This window comes from Enhydra lutris, unplaced genomic scaffold, assembly GCF_002288905.1.
Source record: "Enhydra lutris kenyoni isolate GAN:26980312 unplaced genomic scaffold, ASM228890v2 scaffoldscaffold25, whole genome shotgun sequence".
Classification (NCBI taxonomy): Eukaryota; Metazoa; Chordata; class Mammalia; order Carnivora; family Mustelidae; genus Enhydra; species Enhydra lutris.
The window spans coordinates 27,516,554-27,535,891 of NW_019154109.1; the positions used below are offsets into that span (position 1 = coordinate 27,516,554).

The 19,338-nt window shown below is 41.2% G+C and overlaps 1 protein-coding gene across 1 annotated transcript in view; it reads right to left on the reverse strand.

Moving 5' to 3' along the window:
• LOC111151136 (activating transcription factor 6) overlaps positions 1-19,338 on the reverse strand; it is a 212,434-nt gene that overhangs the window by 155,571 nt on the left and 37,525 nt on the right. Inside the window, exons 8-9 of the mRNA XM_022508923.1 lie at positions 5,387-5,572; positions 4,028-4,119 (exon numbers count right to left, since the gene is read on the reverse strand). Coding sequence (XP_022364631.1) covers positions 4,028-4,119; positions 5,387-5,572 — 278 coding nt within the window. The remainder of the gene's footprint in view (positions 1-4,027; positions 4,120-5,386; positions 5,573-19,338) is intronic.

Here is a 19,338-nt window from a genome sequence, read left to right on the forward strand (position 1 = left end):
TTTGGTTTATTTTCTTTTTCTGTGTTATGACTATTCAGTAACCTAAAACTCTTCAAACTAGTCAGTATTGCTGCACAAAACTCTCTTACTTTAGATGTAAGATGTATTTACATTTCATCACCACAAGGGCCTTCAGGAAATGTTTCTTAAGGCATACCTATAGGCAGCAAACTTGTGTGTTATATATTTTTTCACTTGGACCCATACCAATACGGCACAGAAGTTCAATTCTAAGTGGAACATCTGAAACAACACTGACAACTTTATTATGGTAATGGGATCTGTTATGAAAGAGTTTCCTTTCCTAAATTTAAAATGCTTTGGAAATCTCTCCTTTAAATGTCTGTTTGTCTGGCCAGACTTAGTTTTGTGGCACTTAAGAAAGGTTCAGTTAGAACACACAATCTTGCTTTTTCCATACCAATTAAAACCAATAATGCTTAAGGTTTATAGATTGACAGACACAGCCATGGGTGTGGGAGTTAGTCAATAAATACATTCCAGGTGGTATCAATAAGGTTCGGCGGGGAAGTTTCTGCTCCTCTGGCAGATTCCCAGCCCTGAGATCTTCAGTCTTGCAGTGAAGAGGCTGCAGAGGACAGGGTCAGTCAAGAATGTTCCTGAAGAGCATATGCGATGGCACATGTCCACTGCCAACGCTGGTTCAGGGGCAGGTTTAGCCTTTCAGACCACTGCTGCCCTCCCAGCTTTGATATTTCACCATCCGTGCCAAACTGTGTCTAGAAGAAATAGTTCCTGGTTTTTATGAGCCAGTTTCTTTCTATTTCCTTCTTGGTGTCTGGAGGTATTCCAACTTGTTGAGATACTTCGACATTTCTCCACCCCTTCCAGCTCTTTGTTACTTTGCTTCAACCTAAGCCTTTTAACATGTTTGAATTTAAAAATCCTCACATTCCTAATCTTCCCACTGCTTGCTTTCTGTTCCTCAAGCCTTCACAGAGAGACACAGATCTCCTCTGCCTGTTCCTCAGGACTTTCAAATATTTAGGCTTTCTTCCATTCCTCATTCTGCTGTTTGTACTGTCCATCTAATTTTTTGTACACAAAACTTTAATGATAAAATAGGACCACAGTCGGGCACCTGGGTGGCTCAGTTGGTTAAGTGAATGCCTTCAGCTCAGGTCATGATCCCGGAGCCCCGGGACGGAGTCCCGCACAGGCTCCCAGCTCCATGGGGAGTCTGCCTCTCCCTCTAACCTTCTCCCCTTTCATGCTCCCTCTCATTCTCTAATAAATAAATAAAATCTTAAAAAAAAAAAAAAAAAGGACCATAGTCTCCTCCTTCCAAAATGAATCAAATCTGTTCACAGAAATGAGATCCATCCCCACACACCCCCTCTACCCTCAGTAGCTATAAACATCATTAATCCATTTTAAAATTTTTGTCTTTTTTTCCCCACGAATTTCTATTTACTCATGAGGGCTCCCACAACAAGGTATATCCCCAGCCCCATCGTCACTTCCTATATCCCAACCCCATCTGCTTTACTGTCCACCAAATGCTACTGCATAAAACCTCTGAGACTGCCATTATCAGAGTTAAATGAAAAAATAATTTTAATATGAAGGATATGGGTAAAATATCAACAGGCAGCAAAAAAAATTTAATAATTTAAATGCTTGTTCCAGGTATCTCTTCTACATATTCTGTGTAACGTGTCTAACACAGTATAAACTCAAAAATAGGTCAACTCAGAAGTATGACCTCTTTCCACTGAATCATTTTAGTAAAAAGTAGATGGGTATCTGGGGCTCCATGATGGGGTATCAACTACTCTAGCAAGTTGTGTTAATACCAAATGATAGTGAAAGTTGAATACAAGATCTACATCTTATTTTTTAGAAATTATGTAAAAATAAAATGGGAATGACCTAGCTTGACCATCAAACATGTGAAAAAGATATGGGGATTTTACTTAATAATACATGTCTTCGAAACAGTTACCACAATCTTAGGCTGCGTGAAAAAAAAGAGCTCTTAGGAAGTAAGGGTTTCACTATAGTCTACGCAGGTCAGAAGACAGTGCCTAAGGAAATGCGTTGCCTCTGGACATCATCTTCTGAAATGAACACCGATTAAACAGTGTCAAGCACAAAGCCTGGAACACAGAAAAGCTCCAAGATAACCATCAAGCTGCTAGTTGCCAAAGTCAATGTTCTCACCTCAGGTTTCTGCCCTGACAAGCCTGTTTTTGAAATTCTTTCATTCTTGGCTTCAGAAAACCATTCTTCTGGTTCTGTCCCTAACACCACTTACTCTGAGTTTCTTTCCCTGAGTCTGTCATGCTGGTTTCCCCAGATTAGCATTACTCTTCTTCCTCTACTTGTTCTCCTTGGATAATCTCACCTACTCCACTACCATCTGTCTGTCTGTCTGTCTGTCACGGTAATTCCCAACATCTAGTGAGGAACGCAAACTTCCCATACTAATAAAAACCATTATCCTCCCTCATAAAATGATTCGTCTTCCTATTTCCTGCCTTAAATAAGAGTAACGCCATTTAGTCCCTCAAGATAGAAATTTGGAATTATCTTTAGCTTCTCGCTTTTCTTCCTCATGTCCCACTCTGTTATCAGTCACCAAACCCCAGAGTCTACATCAGAGGTGCACCCTGAGACAGCCTGTCCTTTCCGTCACCACAGTCCAACGCCAGACTCATGTATCACCTTAAACACACCAACAGCCTCCCGTCACTGCCAAGACCATCTGCTCAGTCCAGTCCATTCTCGATACCGCCCTCAGTCACCTTCCTAACATCAAAACAGATCATGCTGCCCTCTGCCTAAAAGCCACGGGTGCCTCATTGTGCACAGCAGCACACTAGGCTCGTCAGTATCTGGCCCCCACTGTATACCTATATACAGGTATACCTGTAGACCCATTTCCGTCATACACATTCCCACTTGTACAAGATATATGTGAATTTTTCACTTTTTCCTGAAGATGTCAAGCCATTTCCTAATTGTGCCTTTTAACTACTGCGGTCCCTCTGCTTGGCATCTCTTTCCATACTCTGCAGCTGGCAAACTGCTATCCCACTTCCAAGATTCAGCTTCTCCTGCAGGGACTTCCCTTTCCACTCTCTTTCAACAAAATCAGTTCTGAGCATCTATCATTATGACGCAAACCTTCTCAAAGAATTCTTACTCTCATTTACACTCTTTTAGTAATTTGTTCACACTGCTGTTCCCATAGTCACCACATTATACTTGAGTCATCCTTTGACTTGTCCGTCTTCTCAGCTGGACCATGAGATCCTTGAAGGTATGGCCCAGGTCTAATTACTCGTGGACTCCCCATCACCTAGGATATACTGATTTCATTCACTGATCAAATGTGCCACAGTGAGTGGGAGTCTGGAAAAGAGGGTCTCCAGGGTTCCTTGAATCCTAGTGTTCTATGACTCTGACCTAAAAGCAGTGTTTCTCAAGCTATGATTAGCTAGAAACCTGTACCACAATAAACTAGAACACTATAAAATATTTGCATTCTTGATTCCCATTCCAAACCTACTCAATCAGAGACTGCTAATTACGGCTCTAGCTGTTTACTTTCCAGCTAGGGAGGAAGCCACACAAGTGTCTTATAATCCCTGAGGCCACTCAAGCATCACAGTACGGGGGGAGGCAGGTAACAGTATTATAATAAAGGCTTCATCATTTTAAAGGTAAGGAACTGAAGCACAGAGGTTAAGTAACTTGCCTAAGACAACAAAGTTACCAAATGTAGGGACAAGCATTTGAACTCGGGCAGTCTGATTTCAAGGCCCACCACTGATCTGTTCGGTAACAGAAGCCTTTCTTCATTAAACGTCATGAATTTTCTGCCAGACCTGGTGAAGAACAAGAAGAGGAACCAATTTTTCTTTTTCCCCTCTTCTTACCTAAATATTGCCCCTGAGGAGAACAAAACAAAACTGTTTTTCTCTGGCTTATGACTAGAGCTGAAAGAATGAGAATTGACATTCTTAGCACTGGTACCCAACACAAACGGCTATCCGCTTACCTCATGGGTCCATAGTTGAACACTATAAATGCCAATACTACCATCACACAGATCGCTCTGCGCTTCGGATTAGGAACTTTAAGCCTCTGGTTCTGAAAGAAATAACCACGTTAAATACAGCTAAACTACATATCGATCTCACAAAAATCAACATCTAAGATAAGCACACTCCTCTTCACCAATTTTATTATAGTTTAAAAAAAAAACAAAACCCTCAAAGGTGAGCAAACAGTACTTTTCACAAGGCTAGAGCAGAGCCTTCTAGGTTCCCTGGGACAGCAGCAAGGGAAAAGGAGAGAGGGGCACCGGAGGGGAGAAACGTAAGGGCCACTCCCTTGCAGTCTCCTCTGCACCCAAAAGGAAAGAATTCAACAATTTAACATTTTTATGGGTCTTCAAAGAATTTTAAAAGACATCTGCAGTTTATTTCCCTGTCTGTTAAATCCCTTAACATGTGCTCAGTCAGGGCAAGACAGAACAGTGGGAAAAGCCCCACACAGTAGGCACAGACATCCCTTTGGAGTGGGAAATCCTGAGACGGGAGGTTTCATGGACAGAATTAAGGAGAAGATTGACTTTATTGGGACTAGCATGGCAACAAAATGCAAAAACCATAATAGTGGTCAGGTAGAGAAAAGACCTTAAAATTTTTTATTTTGTGTTTTCTTTCTTTCTTTTTGTTTGTTTTTGAGAGAGTAAGAAAGAGAGAGCATGAGGGGAGGGACAGAGGGAGAAATTCTCAAGCAGGCTTCTGGCTGAGCGTGGAGCCTGACTCAGGCTCCATCCCGGGACCAAAAACATAACCTGAGCCAAAATCAAGAGAGTCAGATGCTCAACCAACTGAGCCTCCAGGGCGCTTCTGTATTTTCTTCTTTAAAAGGAAAGACCTAGGGGTGCCTGGGTGGCTCAGTGGGTTAAGCCTCTGCCTTCGGCTCAGGTTATGATCTCAGCATCCTGGGATCGAGCCCCGCATCAGGAATCTCTGCTCAGCAGGGAGCCTGCTTCCCCTCCCCCTCTGCCTGCCTTTCTGCCTACTTGTGATCTCTCTCTCTCTCTCTCTGTTAAATAAATAAAATAAAATCTTTATAAAAGGAAAGACCTGTCGAGACTATTTAGGGTCCTCAAGGGGACTCATTTAGTCAGAAAAGAGAGCGAGCAAGCTACCCAGGAAACATACAGCTTCTGAACACACTGGCAGGTACAGCCCACAGCTCCTCTTCCTAATGCCATACTCTGACTGCAAATGCTTTGGGGTTTATCACGCCCTAGTATTCTTTTTTTACACAATTTCCAATTGGCTTCTCCAGAAAAGAGAGACTACTCGAACCCACCTCATCGGGCAGCCTCACTAGCACTCACCTCTGACACGACTTCATCCAGCTGTCGCTTCAGGGATCCGTTCTCTTTCTTTAGCTTCTCGTTCTCCAAAAGCGCAGCCTTTAACCTGGCCTCTAAGCCCAGCATGTATTCCTTCTTCTTCTTGCGGGACTGACAAGCAGACTCTCGATTTTTTATCATACGTTGCTGTCTCCTTAGCACGGCAATCTAGCAAAAGTTATAACAAATCAGAAATATTCTGCTTTTAGAATCAGACCGGAATATACTGATTTTTTTCCCATCATTTTTAAACAAAACTGTTCAAACACAAGTTACTGGCTGTTTTAAAAAAGGTTTTTAAAGATATTAACTCAAATTAAGCAAACTGAAATCAAATGATTAAAAGTGGGCCTCTAAAACCTAAATGTTGAATGATATCTTCTGGTGTTTTCTAAGGCTTATTTATTGATCTTCCAATTTTCCCTTTAGAAACTCCCTCAGGAAAAAAAGAAAAAACTCTCTCAGAAAGTGCCCTTACATATCCATATATGTACGTATTCATACACTTCACTCTAGGTCTCGGGCCCTGAACTATTTTCCAGAACCACATATCCAGGACTTGTAAGGCCACTTGTACTTGCAAAGTCACCACCACTTCGAATTCAGTATGTACAAACCGCATCATCTCCCTCTGCCTAGATTTGTTTACTGATCCATCTTCTATCAGTGGTAAATAACTCTCAAGATATCTAGGAAGAAGTGACCATTAACTTATTTTTTCCTTCATTCGCCATATTTATTCCCTCTCTCAACCTCTGATTCATTAAACATGCACTGAGGATATGCTAATGACATATGCTAATGGGAATGACCAACTTTCTTCTGGTGACAGAGTGTCTCAGTTATCTCATCTAATCCTGCGTCACCCTCCCAAGGAAGGCACTTACTAACTCATCCCCAGATCATGGCAATCATCTCCTAAATATGTTCAGTGATCTCCAATCTCCTCCTATCTACCATTTGTAAGATAACTCACCAGGGAGAAACTGTTTATCTTGCCACTCTATTGCAAAAATGAGCTAGTCATGCATCCTCACTGACCACCTTTGCTTTCAAAGCCTTCCCATAATGTGACCACCCCTCTCAACAACCGTACCTCCAGACCTAACCTGACAACTAGTCAATCCACAGCCAGGTTCTTATCACGTAAGGCTATTCCAAGATCTGTACACGTGCCTAAGTCATTCCTTTAGTCATAGTGTTTACTCCAATTTAGGATGGTGTCTCCTCCACTAACTTAATTCTAAGGACCTTCTGCACTCTGATTATGCTAAACCATCTTCCCCAAATGTCTTGTGCTCTTGTAATTTGGAAAATACAGGTGAACACTTAATGGTCTCAACTGTTTTCGTGACTGTTAACTCTCTCTCTCAACCACCTTGGAAGTCAAAACCATGTAATACTACATTTTTGTTTCCTACCCTCAGTATCTACCATGATCAAAACTTAACTGAGTAAAATTATGTTTGTCATGTTTTCTAAACAAGCTATGGAACATATTTGTTACAGCATTAATCTAATTTATTTGAGGCAGAGGGTGAGGTAACAAAGTTAAATCCATAAAAAGGACCAAATAACATTAAGTTAATTATTTTAAGTACGCAAATGACTGAATTACCGACTTTATATGTTTTTTAAAAATTCCAGGGGCACCTGTGGGTTAAGCCTCTGCCTTCGACTCAGGTCATGATCTCAGGGTCCTGGGATCGAGCCCCCCATCAGGCTCTCAGCTCAGCAGGGAGCCTGCTTCCCTCTCTCTCTCTCTCTCTCTCTCTGCCCGCCTCTCTGCCTACTTGTGATCTCTCTCTCTCTGTCAAATAAATAAATAAAATCTTTTAAAAAAAATAAAAAATAAACATTCCACTCTGTGGTATTCAATAATTCTTACTGAGACTAGTAAACAGAATTAAATCCTTTAATATCGATTTCTTTTAAAACAACACAATTCCAAACCTATGCTACATTCCCTGAAAAGAACCAAAGCCAATCTCTCTGCAGTAAACACTGTCAACAAACTTTCAATCAGAACTTGCAAGGAAAAAAAGCCACATGGGATGTCAAAAGAGGGTGTTTTTCTCTTTTCTTCCTTTAACTGAAACTTCCTAAGAATGCTAACTTACAGAACTGTCACCTGTAAAATTTCCCTATGGAATAACTACCCACCCCACCCGCACCCCCGCACCCCCCCCATAATGCCGCGCACACGTGTGCACGCACACAGCGGCGACCAAGCCATGATGAATGGATTATTCACCACGTCAAACTACTTTCTGGACAATGCCACTTTGTTCAATCTACTGTTGTTCTTAGTGTTCTTCATGGTGACTGGGAATGTCAATGTCCGTAATTAATACTTAATACCAGAGTGCTGAGGTACACAGAACACTGAGCAAGCGCGGGAAAGAGAAGGTTCCCAGATGGAAGAGTTTATACTGCAGTTAGATAAAAGGCAACCTTGCTTTAAAGGCTAATTAATCTATGGAATTTAGGGAGGCTTACAGACGGAACACCATTTAATAAATTTCAAACAAGGATTAGGAACTTCTATAAACAATAAAAGCACCTGCATATTATAAAGCATTAAGGTCTCAAAGGCTGTCAATGCACATGCCTCATGCAGAAAAAATGAAAACCACCTGTGGCCATCCATTTCTTCCCATGGAAAAAGATACAATAGCTCTGAAAATAAATACTCAATACTACCAATAGACACAAAGGATAGAGAATAAAAATAAATGAAACCCACAGGCATCACTGAACACAAGAATTTCAACTTTACATCTCAGCAAGCTCTCTTCAGCTATCTGGATAAGTTATTCTGTATTTCTTAGACAAAAAAAAAATTATTTTCAGACTAACACACACACCCTGTGGTGTTTGTTTTTTTGGTGGGGGGATACATTTTACAAGAAAAAAAATTAGACCGTAATTACTGTTTTGTAAACTGACTTTTGCACCCACTGTGTTATAATCATCCTTGACATGCAATGAGAACGGCAGCATAGTATTTCAATTATTTTGATGTCCTATATTGAATCACCTCTTACTGAAATTATTACAGTCTTCAAGATTCTTTGAGATAAGCCTCATCATTTGATGAGTGCCACAGCCAGAACTCAGGTAGGCTGACTGTAAGCCCAGCAGACACCAGCACCACACTGTTTTTACTTTTATTTATTTTTATTTTTTTTAAAGATTTTATTTATTCATTTGACACTCAGAGATCACAAGTAGGCAGAGAGGCAGGCAGAGAGAGAGGAGGAAGCAGGCTCCCCACTGAGCAGAGAGCGCGATGTGGGGCTCAATCCCAGGACCCCGGGATCATGACCCGAGCCGAAGGCAGAGGCTTTAACCCACTGAGCCACTCAGGTGCCCCTATTTTTTTTTTTAAAGATTTTTATTTATGGGGCGCCTGGGTGGCTTAGTGGGTTAAAGCCTCTGCCTTTGGCTCGGGTCATGATCCCAGGGTCCTGGGATCGAGTCCCGCATCAGGCTGTCTGCTCGGCAGGGAGCCTGCTTCCCTTCCTCTCTCTCTGCCTGCCTCTCTGCCTACTTGTGATCTCTGTCTGTCAAATAAATAAATAAAACCTTAAAAAAAAGATTTTTATTTATTTATTTGACAGACAGAGATCACAAGTAGGCAGAAAGGCAGGCTGAGAGAAAGGAGGAAGCAGGCTCCCCGCCGAGCAGAGAGCCCGATGCAGGGCTCGATCCCTGGACCCTGGGACCATGACCTGAGCCAAAGGCATAGGCTTCGACCCACTGAGCCACCCAGGAGCCCCAACATCACACTGTATTTAATATCAAATGGAAGTCCTGGATCCCAGCATGGAACTCCAACCTCAGTGAACTCTGTGCTTACTTTCATTATGCACCTGTTCGAAAAGAAAGGCTTATGGAAACGTTTGTATCTGGAAGCTTAATCTCCTTTAGCAGTCTGAAAACATAAAATCAGTACTATGGCTTATTAATCAATTGACATTTCTCTTCTTACAGGCATATCAGATGATTTAACATGACTAAAATGAGTGAACAGCTGGTCAGTCCCTGCTTCTGATCATCCTGCCTTCAGAGGACTCCCCCTTCAAGCACTGTGCCTTGGAAAAAGAAAAAAGAAAAACTTCACAGCTGTAAAATATTCTCTCCCTTTAGTGCCCCTATACTGTAATATGGTGTTGCATTATTCAGCAAACATTTGTTTGATTGTAAAAAAGACTTGTGTAAAAAGAGAACTTTCACAAACGAATGAGTACTTTTTGAAGCCTCACCCAAGTTGAGTCAAAATTCCAAGTCTTTTAAAAGTTATCAATCAATAAACACTGTATTATGCTCTTCTTATAAGTAAAACAGACTGTTTGGACCTTTGATTCTGTGATGTTGCTAAGAAATGAGCTTCAAAGTACTGTATGACTATAAATCAAAGATATTAAAATAGGATATTTTAATGCTAAGAAATACATTCCAACATCTCATATGAACTCAGAGAGATCAGGTACTGGTAACTATGAAGAATCACTGGTTTATGATATATCATTCTCTCAATTGTAATTCTTATTTCGCTGAATCTCTAAACTAATATACAAACTGTTACTGATTAATGACAGTATCTTCATATCGGACAAACCAATTTTTCCATTACATACAAAAGAAGCTTTGTCTACTTGAAACTGATTTAAAAGCCAAAGAAGTACATTATCTTATACATTTCTAATTTATATAACATATTATTGCATATCATAGTAAATATATTTATAAATACTTTCTAAAAAAGTAAGCTTTTCTAAAAAAGTGTACAGCTAAACCCATTAGCAAATTTAATGTGTGGGACTCTCATTTTAAATATTCAAATAAATTAGGTTATTTTAGTTTGATTTCTCTAATGATTCTTAAGAATATTCCCTTTATAGGGGCACTGGGCTGGCTAAGTCAGTGATGCAAGCAACTTTTGATCTCAGAGTTTTGAGTTTGAGCCCCGTGTTGGATATAGAGATTACATAAAACAAAACAAACAAACGAATCGTTAAAAAAACTTTTTCTCAGAAAATTGTTTAAAACAGAAAAGGGGAAAATCTCCTCTTATATTACCCGTACTCTTCTCAAACCTCATGACAGAAAGCCAACATTTTAAGAAATTGTGTTGGGGGGGTGCCCGGGTGGCTCAGTTGGTTAAGCGGCTGCCTTCAGCTCAGGTCATGATTCCAGGGTCCTGGGATGGAGCCCTGCATCAGGCTCCCTGCTCAGCAGAGAGCCTGCTTCTCTTTCTCCCCCTCTCCCTGACGCTCTGCTTACTTGTGCTCTCTAACTCTCTGTCAAATAAACAAATAAAATATTTAAAAAAAAATTGTGTTGGGTGCATGTCTGTTAGACCCAGTTCCTAGTCAGTGAAAATTAAATAAAGCAGCTTCATTACTGGCAACCTGAGCCATTTAACTGGCAGAGTTGAAGAAATAATCTTCACCCTGCAAATTTTTTTTTTTTTTTAAATGAAGAACGCCTTTGGGCATGCAGTGTGATTTCCCGAGTGAGAAAGGGTGATAGACAAAATCCCTGCTGGACGGTAGGTCCAGGCTGTCTTACCTAATCTCATGTTCTGAGGGAAGAGAAAAAACTGGTAGAGAACGAAGGCAGGAGTATCCACCAGATGCTCTTAGGAAAGCCACACTGTGCGGCACAGCTTCCTTAAGAATGGAGAAAGTCCCCGGCACAGGATCATCAAAGGGCCCTCAGAGCAGTTTCCTGTGCCTTCAGTAAATGATTCCTCTGTTTTCAACGTCCCTAGAAATACCTGATGTAGCTACCTAAGAGTCATAGTAATTTAGGGGCTCCTGGGTGGCTTGGTCAGTTAAGTATCTGACTCTGGATCCTGGCTTGGGTGTCGATCACAGGGATGTGGAGCCTACTTTAAAAAAAAAAGAGTAATAGCAATTTAAGTCATTAGAGGACAGTACATCACTGGACGTTGGGTGTCCTTAACTCTTATTTCAGCACTGCAATGAATTAACTGAAAGATTCTGAAGAATCATTTCTTCTCCTGGGGCCTATTTGTATAGTAATAAAGGGATTTAAACCAGAATATTGTTTTTGAAATTATAACCCAATATCAAGTAGTGTGATAAATTTAGTAGATCACAAGAAACTTAAAAAAAACTGATAGAAAATCACAGAATGGAATAAAAGAAAACAGAATATTTTCTATGTAGCAAGAGCTTACTGTCTCACTAGACTTGTGTGTGTTAAGAAAGATGTAAAACACATTTCTTACTGTGGACTGTGGGCAAAAACTTGAGATCCGTCCCATTAATCTTCTGAAGGTCTCATTCCAACCAAAACCAAAATGGTCCTAGTCCTGATGCTAAACAAGTATAATGAACTGCCACATATCCTAGTAAGGACTACTGCATCCCAAGACAAAGGAGATTAACTTTGCTGTAAATTTTATCTCAGATCACCAAACTGTTCCAATACTGTCAGCCCTTATACTTTGTCTCTCAAGACTTAAAACCACCTGCTGAAATTTTTTAAAAATTAAGAGAGTACATCTGTAGAGGGAGAAGCAAGTTTCAAGATGTAGGTAATTTGCAGTTTGTACTGCGTCCGCGCTCTCTTGAAAGTAAAGCCCCGTTAAGGGAGCACAGAGTGGTGACAGCCGCACTGGACCAAGACAAGGCCTAGACCTGAATCCCAACTCAGCCGGAGCAGGTCGAGCAACTGAGGCGAGGATTACACGACTCGGATGTGAGGGTCTCTGTCGACTGTAACGCACCACACACACGTAAGTGTCAATAAAAAGAGATACCCTGCGGCTATGAAAAAATTGAGTGAGGAGGCAAAAATGCTGAATTCCGTCACCAATGCCTCACAGCTGCTCAGATAAACTATGAAACTAAAGCAATATTGAAATTATCTGCCCTCATTTCAGCTCCTATTTTCACAGATTTTAAATGTTAAAAATGACTTAAAGAAACAAAAACAAAAACAGACAAAATCTGGAAATCCCATTTAATCGCTGCAGAAGCAGAAAAAGAGCCCAAGGGTGAACAGCTGACTGAGATCCTCGGCGAGCCCTCCGTCTGCTCCTTACCCCGTACGTATCGGGGCTCTCGCTCACCTCAAAGGGCTGTCAGGAGGTTTAAAGTGCGTTGCTGTAAGTGGGTACCTGAGAGTCATGCGCTTAGGCAAGGGTGACACGCACCACTTAATCGGTATTCGCCATCTCGGCAATATGGCCTTGCCCAAAACACCTCACCAACTGACTCCTTTCATGGGGAAAGGGGAATAAATATCACCCACTTCACAAGGATTTTGTGACAGTCAAATAGAACTATGTAAAAATAAATGATTTATAATGCAGTATGAATGTGGAGTACTTATTAAAACTTGTATCAGAGAAGCACTGGGATGGCTCAGTCGGTTAAGTGGCTGGATTTCTGGATTTCAGCTCAGGTCATGACCGCACGGTCCTGGGACTGAGCCCTGCTCAGCAGAGGGTCTGCCTGAGATTCTCTCTCTCTCCCTCTCTGCCTCTGCCCCTCCCCCCCACCGCGCACATGCTCTCTCCCTCTCTCTAATATCTTTAAAAAAACAAAAAACCAACCATATTAGAAAAGAGCCAAATTCTTCTAAAGCATCAAAAAGACAAAAACTGTGCAAATGTTCCAGATTAAAAGAACCTAAAGAGACAACTAAATGTATCCGGCCCTAGACTGGGTCCTGTATTGAAAGGGAAAAAAATTCAATAAAGGATATTATATCAGCCAACAAAACTGTAATACTGACAGCAGGGTGAAGTATTTAACAAATGTAATTTACGAAGTTGATTACTGTGGGTATGCAGGAGAATATCCTTATTCTGAAAAAACACACACTGAAAAATTAGTGGTAAAAATTGTAACATACTCTACAATAGTTTGGGGGGGGGGAACAGGAGTCTGTATGTGGAAAGACAGAAAGAAAGAATGAATAAAGCAAATGGGGTAAAATGGTAACAGGTTAACGGATGAAGGTACATGGGCATTCTCTGGACAACTTTTGTTTCTGCAACTTTTAAGTATCTGACATTATTATCACATGCAAAGTCTAATGCACAAGTACACACACACACACACACACTTTCAGGGATGCAGTGCACATACTACGCTGGGGAATTAGAAGAAAGACATACAGAAGGGCGCCTGGGTGGCTCAGTGGGTTAAGCCTCTGCCTTCAGCTCGGGTCATGATCTCAGGGTCCTGGGATCGAGCCCCACATCGGGCTCTCTGCTCAGCAGGGAATCTGCTTCCCCCTCCCACTCTCTGCCTGCCTCTCTGCCTACTTGTGCTCTCTGTCAAATAAATAAAATCTTCAAAAAAAAAAAAAAGACATACAGATACTTTTCTTTAGAACTCATAGTAGCAAGGGGAGATAAGAGCCACAGAAAATATTAACCATGATACTTAATCCCTGAATAGCATTTTTTAACCAGTCAAAAGTTCTCATCTATTAATAATTAATATTCTTTCACATATTTTAAAATAGTAATCTTTCAGAGGGCATACCCCATTCAAGAATACAGAGCCACTGATACCTTCCTGAAAAACCTGCCATTCTCTTTTGTGAATTATCTATTCATATATTTTGTCCTATTTGTTGGGTTAACTTGCATTTTTCTCACTGATGTGTAAATACTCTCTATATTAAAAAGGGTTTCAAAAAGACTATGAAAACTTACACATGAATGTTCAAAGCAGTATTATTCCTAATAGCCAAAAAGTAGCCACCACCCAAATCCCCATTAACTGGTAAATGAATAATCCAAAACGCCATCCAGCCAAACAATGGGAAATCATTTGGCAATAAAAAGGAGTAAGTACTGATACATGTTATGATTTGAATGGACCTTGAAAAACATTGTGCTAAGTAAAAGAAGTCATACACAAACGGCCACCCTGGATAATTCTACTGACGTCAAATGTCCAGAATAGGCAATTCCATACAAACAGAATGCAGACTTGTGGTTGCCAGGGCTGGGGAAAAGATCAGAACAGGAATGACTGCTAATGGGTATGGAGCTTCTTTTTAGGGTGATGAGAACATTCTGGAATTAGATAGCAGTGATCGCAGCATGACTCTGTGAATATACTGAAAACCACTAAATTTTAGAACTCAATGGTGTGTGAATTTTATCTCAACAAGCTACTAAAAAAATTACCCAGGAAGCTATAGACTCTCTCTCTCCAGACAAATGCACATACCCAGTATTATAAACGATTATGCAAGGAAAGGGGTGACGTAAGGAAAAGGGGAACTCTCTGTGGAGACACCGTCCATAGAAGGCTCTGAGTAGCCCCATGACTGGCACTCTCACACACTCAAAGTGGAAGGATGAATTAAAACTACTACCCCAATGGTGGCCCATTTAACTATATTTATTAATATCAAAAAACTACCTACCTTCTGACTCTCTTAGAACAGTCCTGAAATGTCTCCTACAGATATCCTTGCACATAAACAACATTAAGTACCAAGTTACTTGATGGAGGAATGCTTACAAAGAAAAAACCTTCAAAAGTCTTAAGTAATTATGATGCCTACATGAAACAGACTACCCCGCAACTATTAAAGAAAAAGAAAAATGTTCATGTACTGATCCAGAGAGTTCCCTAAGATATACCAAATGAGAAAAGCAAGGTGCAGGACAGAATGGACATGCTCGTTACCACTTCTGTAGAACAGGTAAATGGCTAAAACCAGAATCACATTAAGGAACTGTCTCAGGACAGAGGCACAAAAAATGAGTGACAACGACTGCTTCTGGGCAGGGGGACCGAGTGGCTATACTCATCTGTGACATGGAAGGACTATCCTCAGGGACAGGATGCAGGAAGGGAAATCAGAGAAAAGAGAATTAAGTGTTAATCATTTGTGAAGATAGAAATCAGGATCCCGGGGCGCCTGAGTGGCTCAGGCGTCGAGCGTCTGCCTTTGGCTCAGGTCATGATCCCTGGGTCCTGGGATTGAGCGCTGCATCGGGCTCCCTGGGCTCCCTGCTCTGCAGGAAGCCTGCCTCTCCCTCTCCCACTCTCCTTGCTTGTGTTCCCTCTCTCGCTGTGTCTGTCTCTGTCAGATAAATAAAATCTTTAAAAAAAAAAAATCAGGATCCCTTTAAGAATAATTATTTATTAACCTTATCAAGATGCTAAGCTGAAAAATACAGAAGAATGCTCCAGGTGCCGGGACAGAAATCTAACCTAATACAATAGAACCTAGAGGGGGAATAAAACCACCTTCTGCTCACTTCCCTTTCCAAAGCTACTGTAACCACAAATGAAATTACTTGCCAAAGTCCTTATTCAAGATAAATTTTTTAAAGCCTCAAAGAGAAACTACAAGTATTTTAACAAAGCACGTTTTTCTTTGATTTGCACAGTCCCTGGTAGCAGCAAAGCCAGAAAAGTAATCAGCACAGAAGTAATATTTTACTAAAATCTGGATATCTTTTGAGTCCTCCAAATCCTTTCTGCTGAACTGGTTCTGATGGATTCCTCTACTTTAAAGCCTAAAGAAACATCACGATCTCAATGTCTTTGTTATTAAAGAATTCCATCACTGAAAAGTATCTATTCATTCTTCATCTTCTTAGATCTAGGCTGGCCGCACCATTTAAGGATGGATATTCACTCCTACTTGGACCTAACAGAGGACTTACTCTTGGGTGTTAGAGATAAAATAAGCAGCTTAAGTGTCATTAGAAACAACACTTTTTTTTTTTTTCTCCCGAAAGAGAACGCAGGCACTCTTCATCTTTCTAAGGGTTTCTCTGCATTGTTTTGCACTGTAAACGAATTATTTTAGATGCATATTTTTCTTGAAAGATACTTCTCCAGGGGTCTCTTGGGAGTCCTGCTGCTATACATCTTCCTGGGCATGCCAAGAATACAAGGCCCTAACCGCTCTTTACCCAGGCCCTTTCTCAGGGCTGTGTTTCCAGCAAAAAACCCTGTGAGATGAGGTAATGTCTTCCTCTGGACAATGAGGAAACTTGCTCACTGCTCGCTGGAGAAGTGCTAGACTCCCAAAACTCAGCCCTCCTGCACAGCCATAAAGGAACACTGTGTGTACTGGTCCCGTCTGGTCCCAGATCACATCACCTCCACGCTCAAAGTACTAACAATACTTGAAATCTTGAGCCGAACGAGCACTGTCTCCAGAGAAAAGAAATTAACAAGGTTCCGTTTAGTATGCCAAAGGGATCCCCTTCACACTATTTCTAATACCTGCAGGCAGGTGGAAAAGGATCCCCCTGGCCCCAGCTTCTCATGTTGGCTTTAGTGACCAGGACAGGGACTCCCAAGGGCTAGGGACTGGGTTGGGAGGGATCGAGGTCAGTAAGTAAAGAATCAGAACAGTGCAAGAATAAAGGGTTTGTAAGATGCTTAATGGGGTGAATGGACTGAGAAGAAGGCCTGAGGCCTCCTGTCAGCAAACCTTGTACCCTTGATCAGCCTCCCATCTGGTATTTCTAATTCTGACCTAGCTCCTGATCATTTTCTTTCCATTGTCACCACCTACTGACTTCCATTAAGGGTTTGGGCTCCACCTTGGTCCGCCGCGGAGGACGTAGAATATCATTTCCCCACCTGTTTTCCCCTGGTCTTTTATCCCCCCAAAATAACAACATCAATGTAACTCCATAGCCCTAAAACCGGGGCCATAATGTTTCATGAACTTTATGGAATTATGATGGGTACAGAGTAGTAGTTATAGCAATGCAGATCCAAATACTCTGCCTAGGGGGGCCTGGGTGGCTCAGTGGGTTAAAGCCTCTGCCTTCGGCTCAGGTCATGATCGCAGGGTCCTGGGATCGAGCCCCGCATTGGGCTTTCTGCTCAGCGGGAAGCCTGCTTCCCCCTCCCCCTCTACCTGCCTTTCTGCCTACTTGTGGTCTCTCTCTCTCTCTCTCTGTTAAATAAATAAATAAAATCTTTAAAAAAATAAATAAACGAATAGTCTGCCTACGTTCAAGTCTGTGGTTTGATGTCTGACAACATTCAATAGCTCTTTAAAGAAAGATACGCACCCTCTCCTACGAAGGCAACTTTGCAGTTCTAAGATTGCCTTTTACTGAGAAATAAGAGAATTTCTACACTGAAATGAGAGACCATGTTCATTTTTTCCATCACGATCAGAGCCAAAAACCAACTATATTTCTTGAAAACTTAGGTAAGGTTTCCAAGAGTTAAACAGAACAGATTTACCAGCAAAAGACAGGAAGAGTGAGATTATAATTTGAACCAGGCAAACTGTTTCATAACAGAAAATGTGGCACTGAATGCAGTCTGCGGAATCTGGTATGCAAAAAACGCTACTCAGGGCAGTAGCAGGCCTCTAGAGAGTGAAACTAGCCAAATGAAAGAACAAAAAAGGTAGGAAAAAGAAGCCATGTCAGCATTATAAAGCCACGAAAGACTGATATGCTTTCTTCTGCTGAATTACAGCTTTTTCACCAGGCTTTTGATTCAAAAGCACAAAAAGCACATAATGAAAAATTTTTCTTTTTGGCCATTTTGAATCCAGAATTTATACTACTTCAAATTTATCATAATTTAATAGGACTTGAGTCTAACAAACATGTGCACTATTAAGGTCAACCAAGTTTTAACACAGGAGACTATACCAGCAGATCAAAGTTTCCTGCAGCTCCTTCTGCAACAAATTTTCTTTGGGTTCCTGAGCGGCTTGGCCAGCTGATAGGACAGACTGATGTTTCTTTACTTGAAATAAACATTAAGTCAAAACCTCGACCAGAGAACTCATACTGAAAAGACCTGGCTCACTTCCTGATGTGCTGGCCAGGGAAAAATAAGCACAAAACCTTAATGCACGTTGACTAGAAATTTACTCTAATCACCTCTAGGTCTCTTGCACTAGACACACAGTAGGTGAAATCTCTCTTCTATAATATTGTCAACTCTAAACTCTGGAAAGTAATAACAATGGTAACCAATAAATATTGGTTCAAAAAAAAAAAAGATGATGCCTGTCAGGCCTATACTTTTGCATCTCACACATCCCCCAGTTCAATGTTGACTGAGACTTTATCAGAATAATTTACTGATGCAAGAGCAGAACAAACATGTTCTTTCAGGGCGCCTGGGTCGCTCAGTGGGTTAAAGCCTCTCCCTTTGCTCAGGACATGATCCCAGGGTCCTGGGATTGAGCCCCACATGGGGCTCTCTGCTCAGCAGGGAGCCTGCTTCCCTTCCTCTCTCTCTGCCTGCCTCTCTGCCTACTTGTGATCTCTCTGTCAAATAAATAAATAAAATCTTAAAAAAAAAAAATTCTTTCACACCAAGGAACTTATGGCAAACGTCTGTTCAACAAATAATTAATTGAAATGTTCAGAGATTACAAAATGGGTCTGTAGAATACAATGATGAGTGCCAACATTACAGATGCTCATTATTCAGATATTAGCCTAGAAGAAAAAAAAGGCTTCCTCCTGCTTTTTTTTTTTTTTTTTTTTTAAGATTTTACTTATTTGTCAGAGAGAAAGAGACAGAACACAAGCAGGACGAGTGGAAAGCAGAGGAGGAAGCAGAGGGAGAAGCAGGCTCCCTGCTGAGCAGGGAGCCCCATACAGGATTCAATCCCAGGGCCCTGTGATCATAACCTGAGCTGAAGGCAGATGCTTAACCAACTGAACCACCCAGGCGTCCCCCTCCTCCTGTTTTTAAATGTAATGACACGATCAAAGAATTTTAGGATGAGACAAAACCTTTCTATAATGTATCTGCACCTATTCTAGCTGAGTTCTCTGGAACAACCCAGAACAATCATCCTGTTTTCTACACATCAACCTTCACGTCCTGGAATCAGCTCCCAGACCTATGCTCAGTGTTCTCTTCTGGTTCATGGAGTCATTCCAACCCTTAAACCATTCCTCTACTAGAACATCG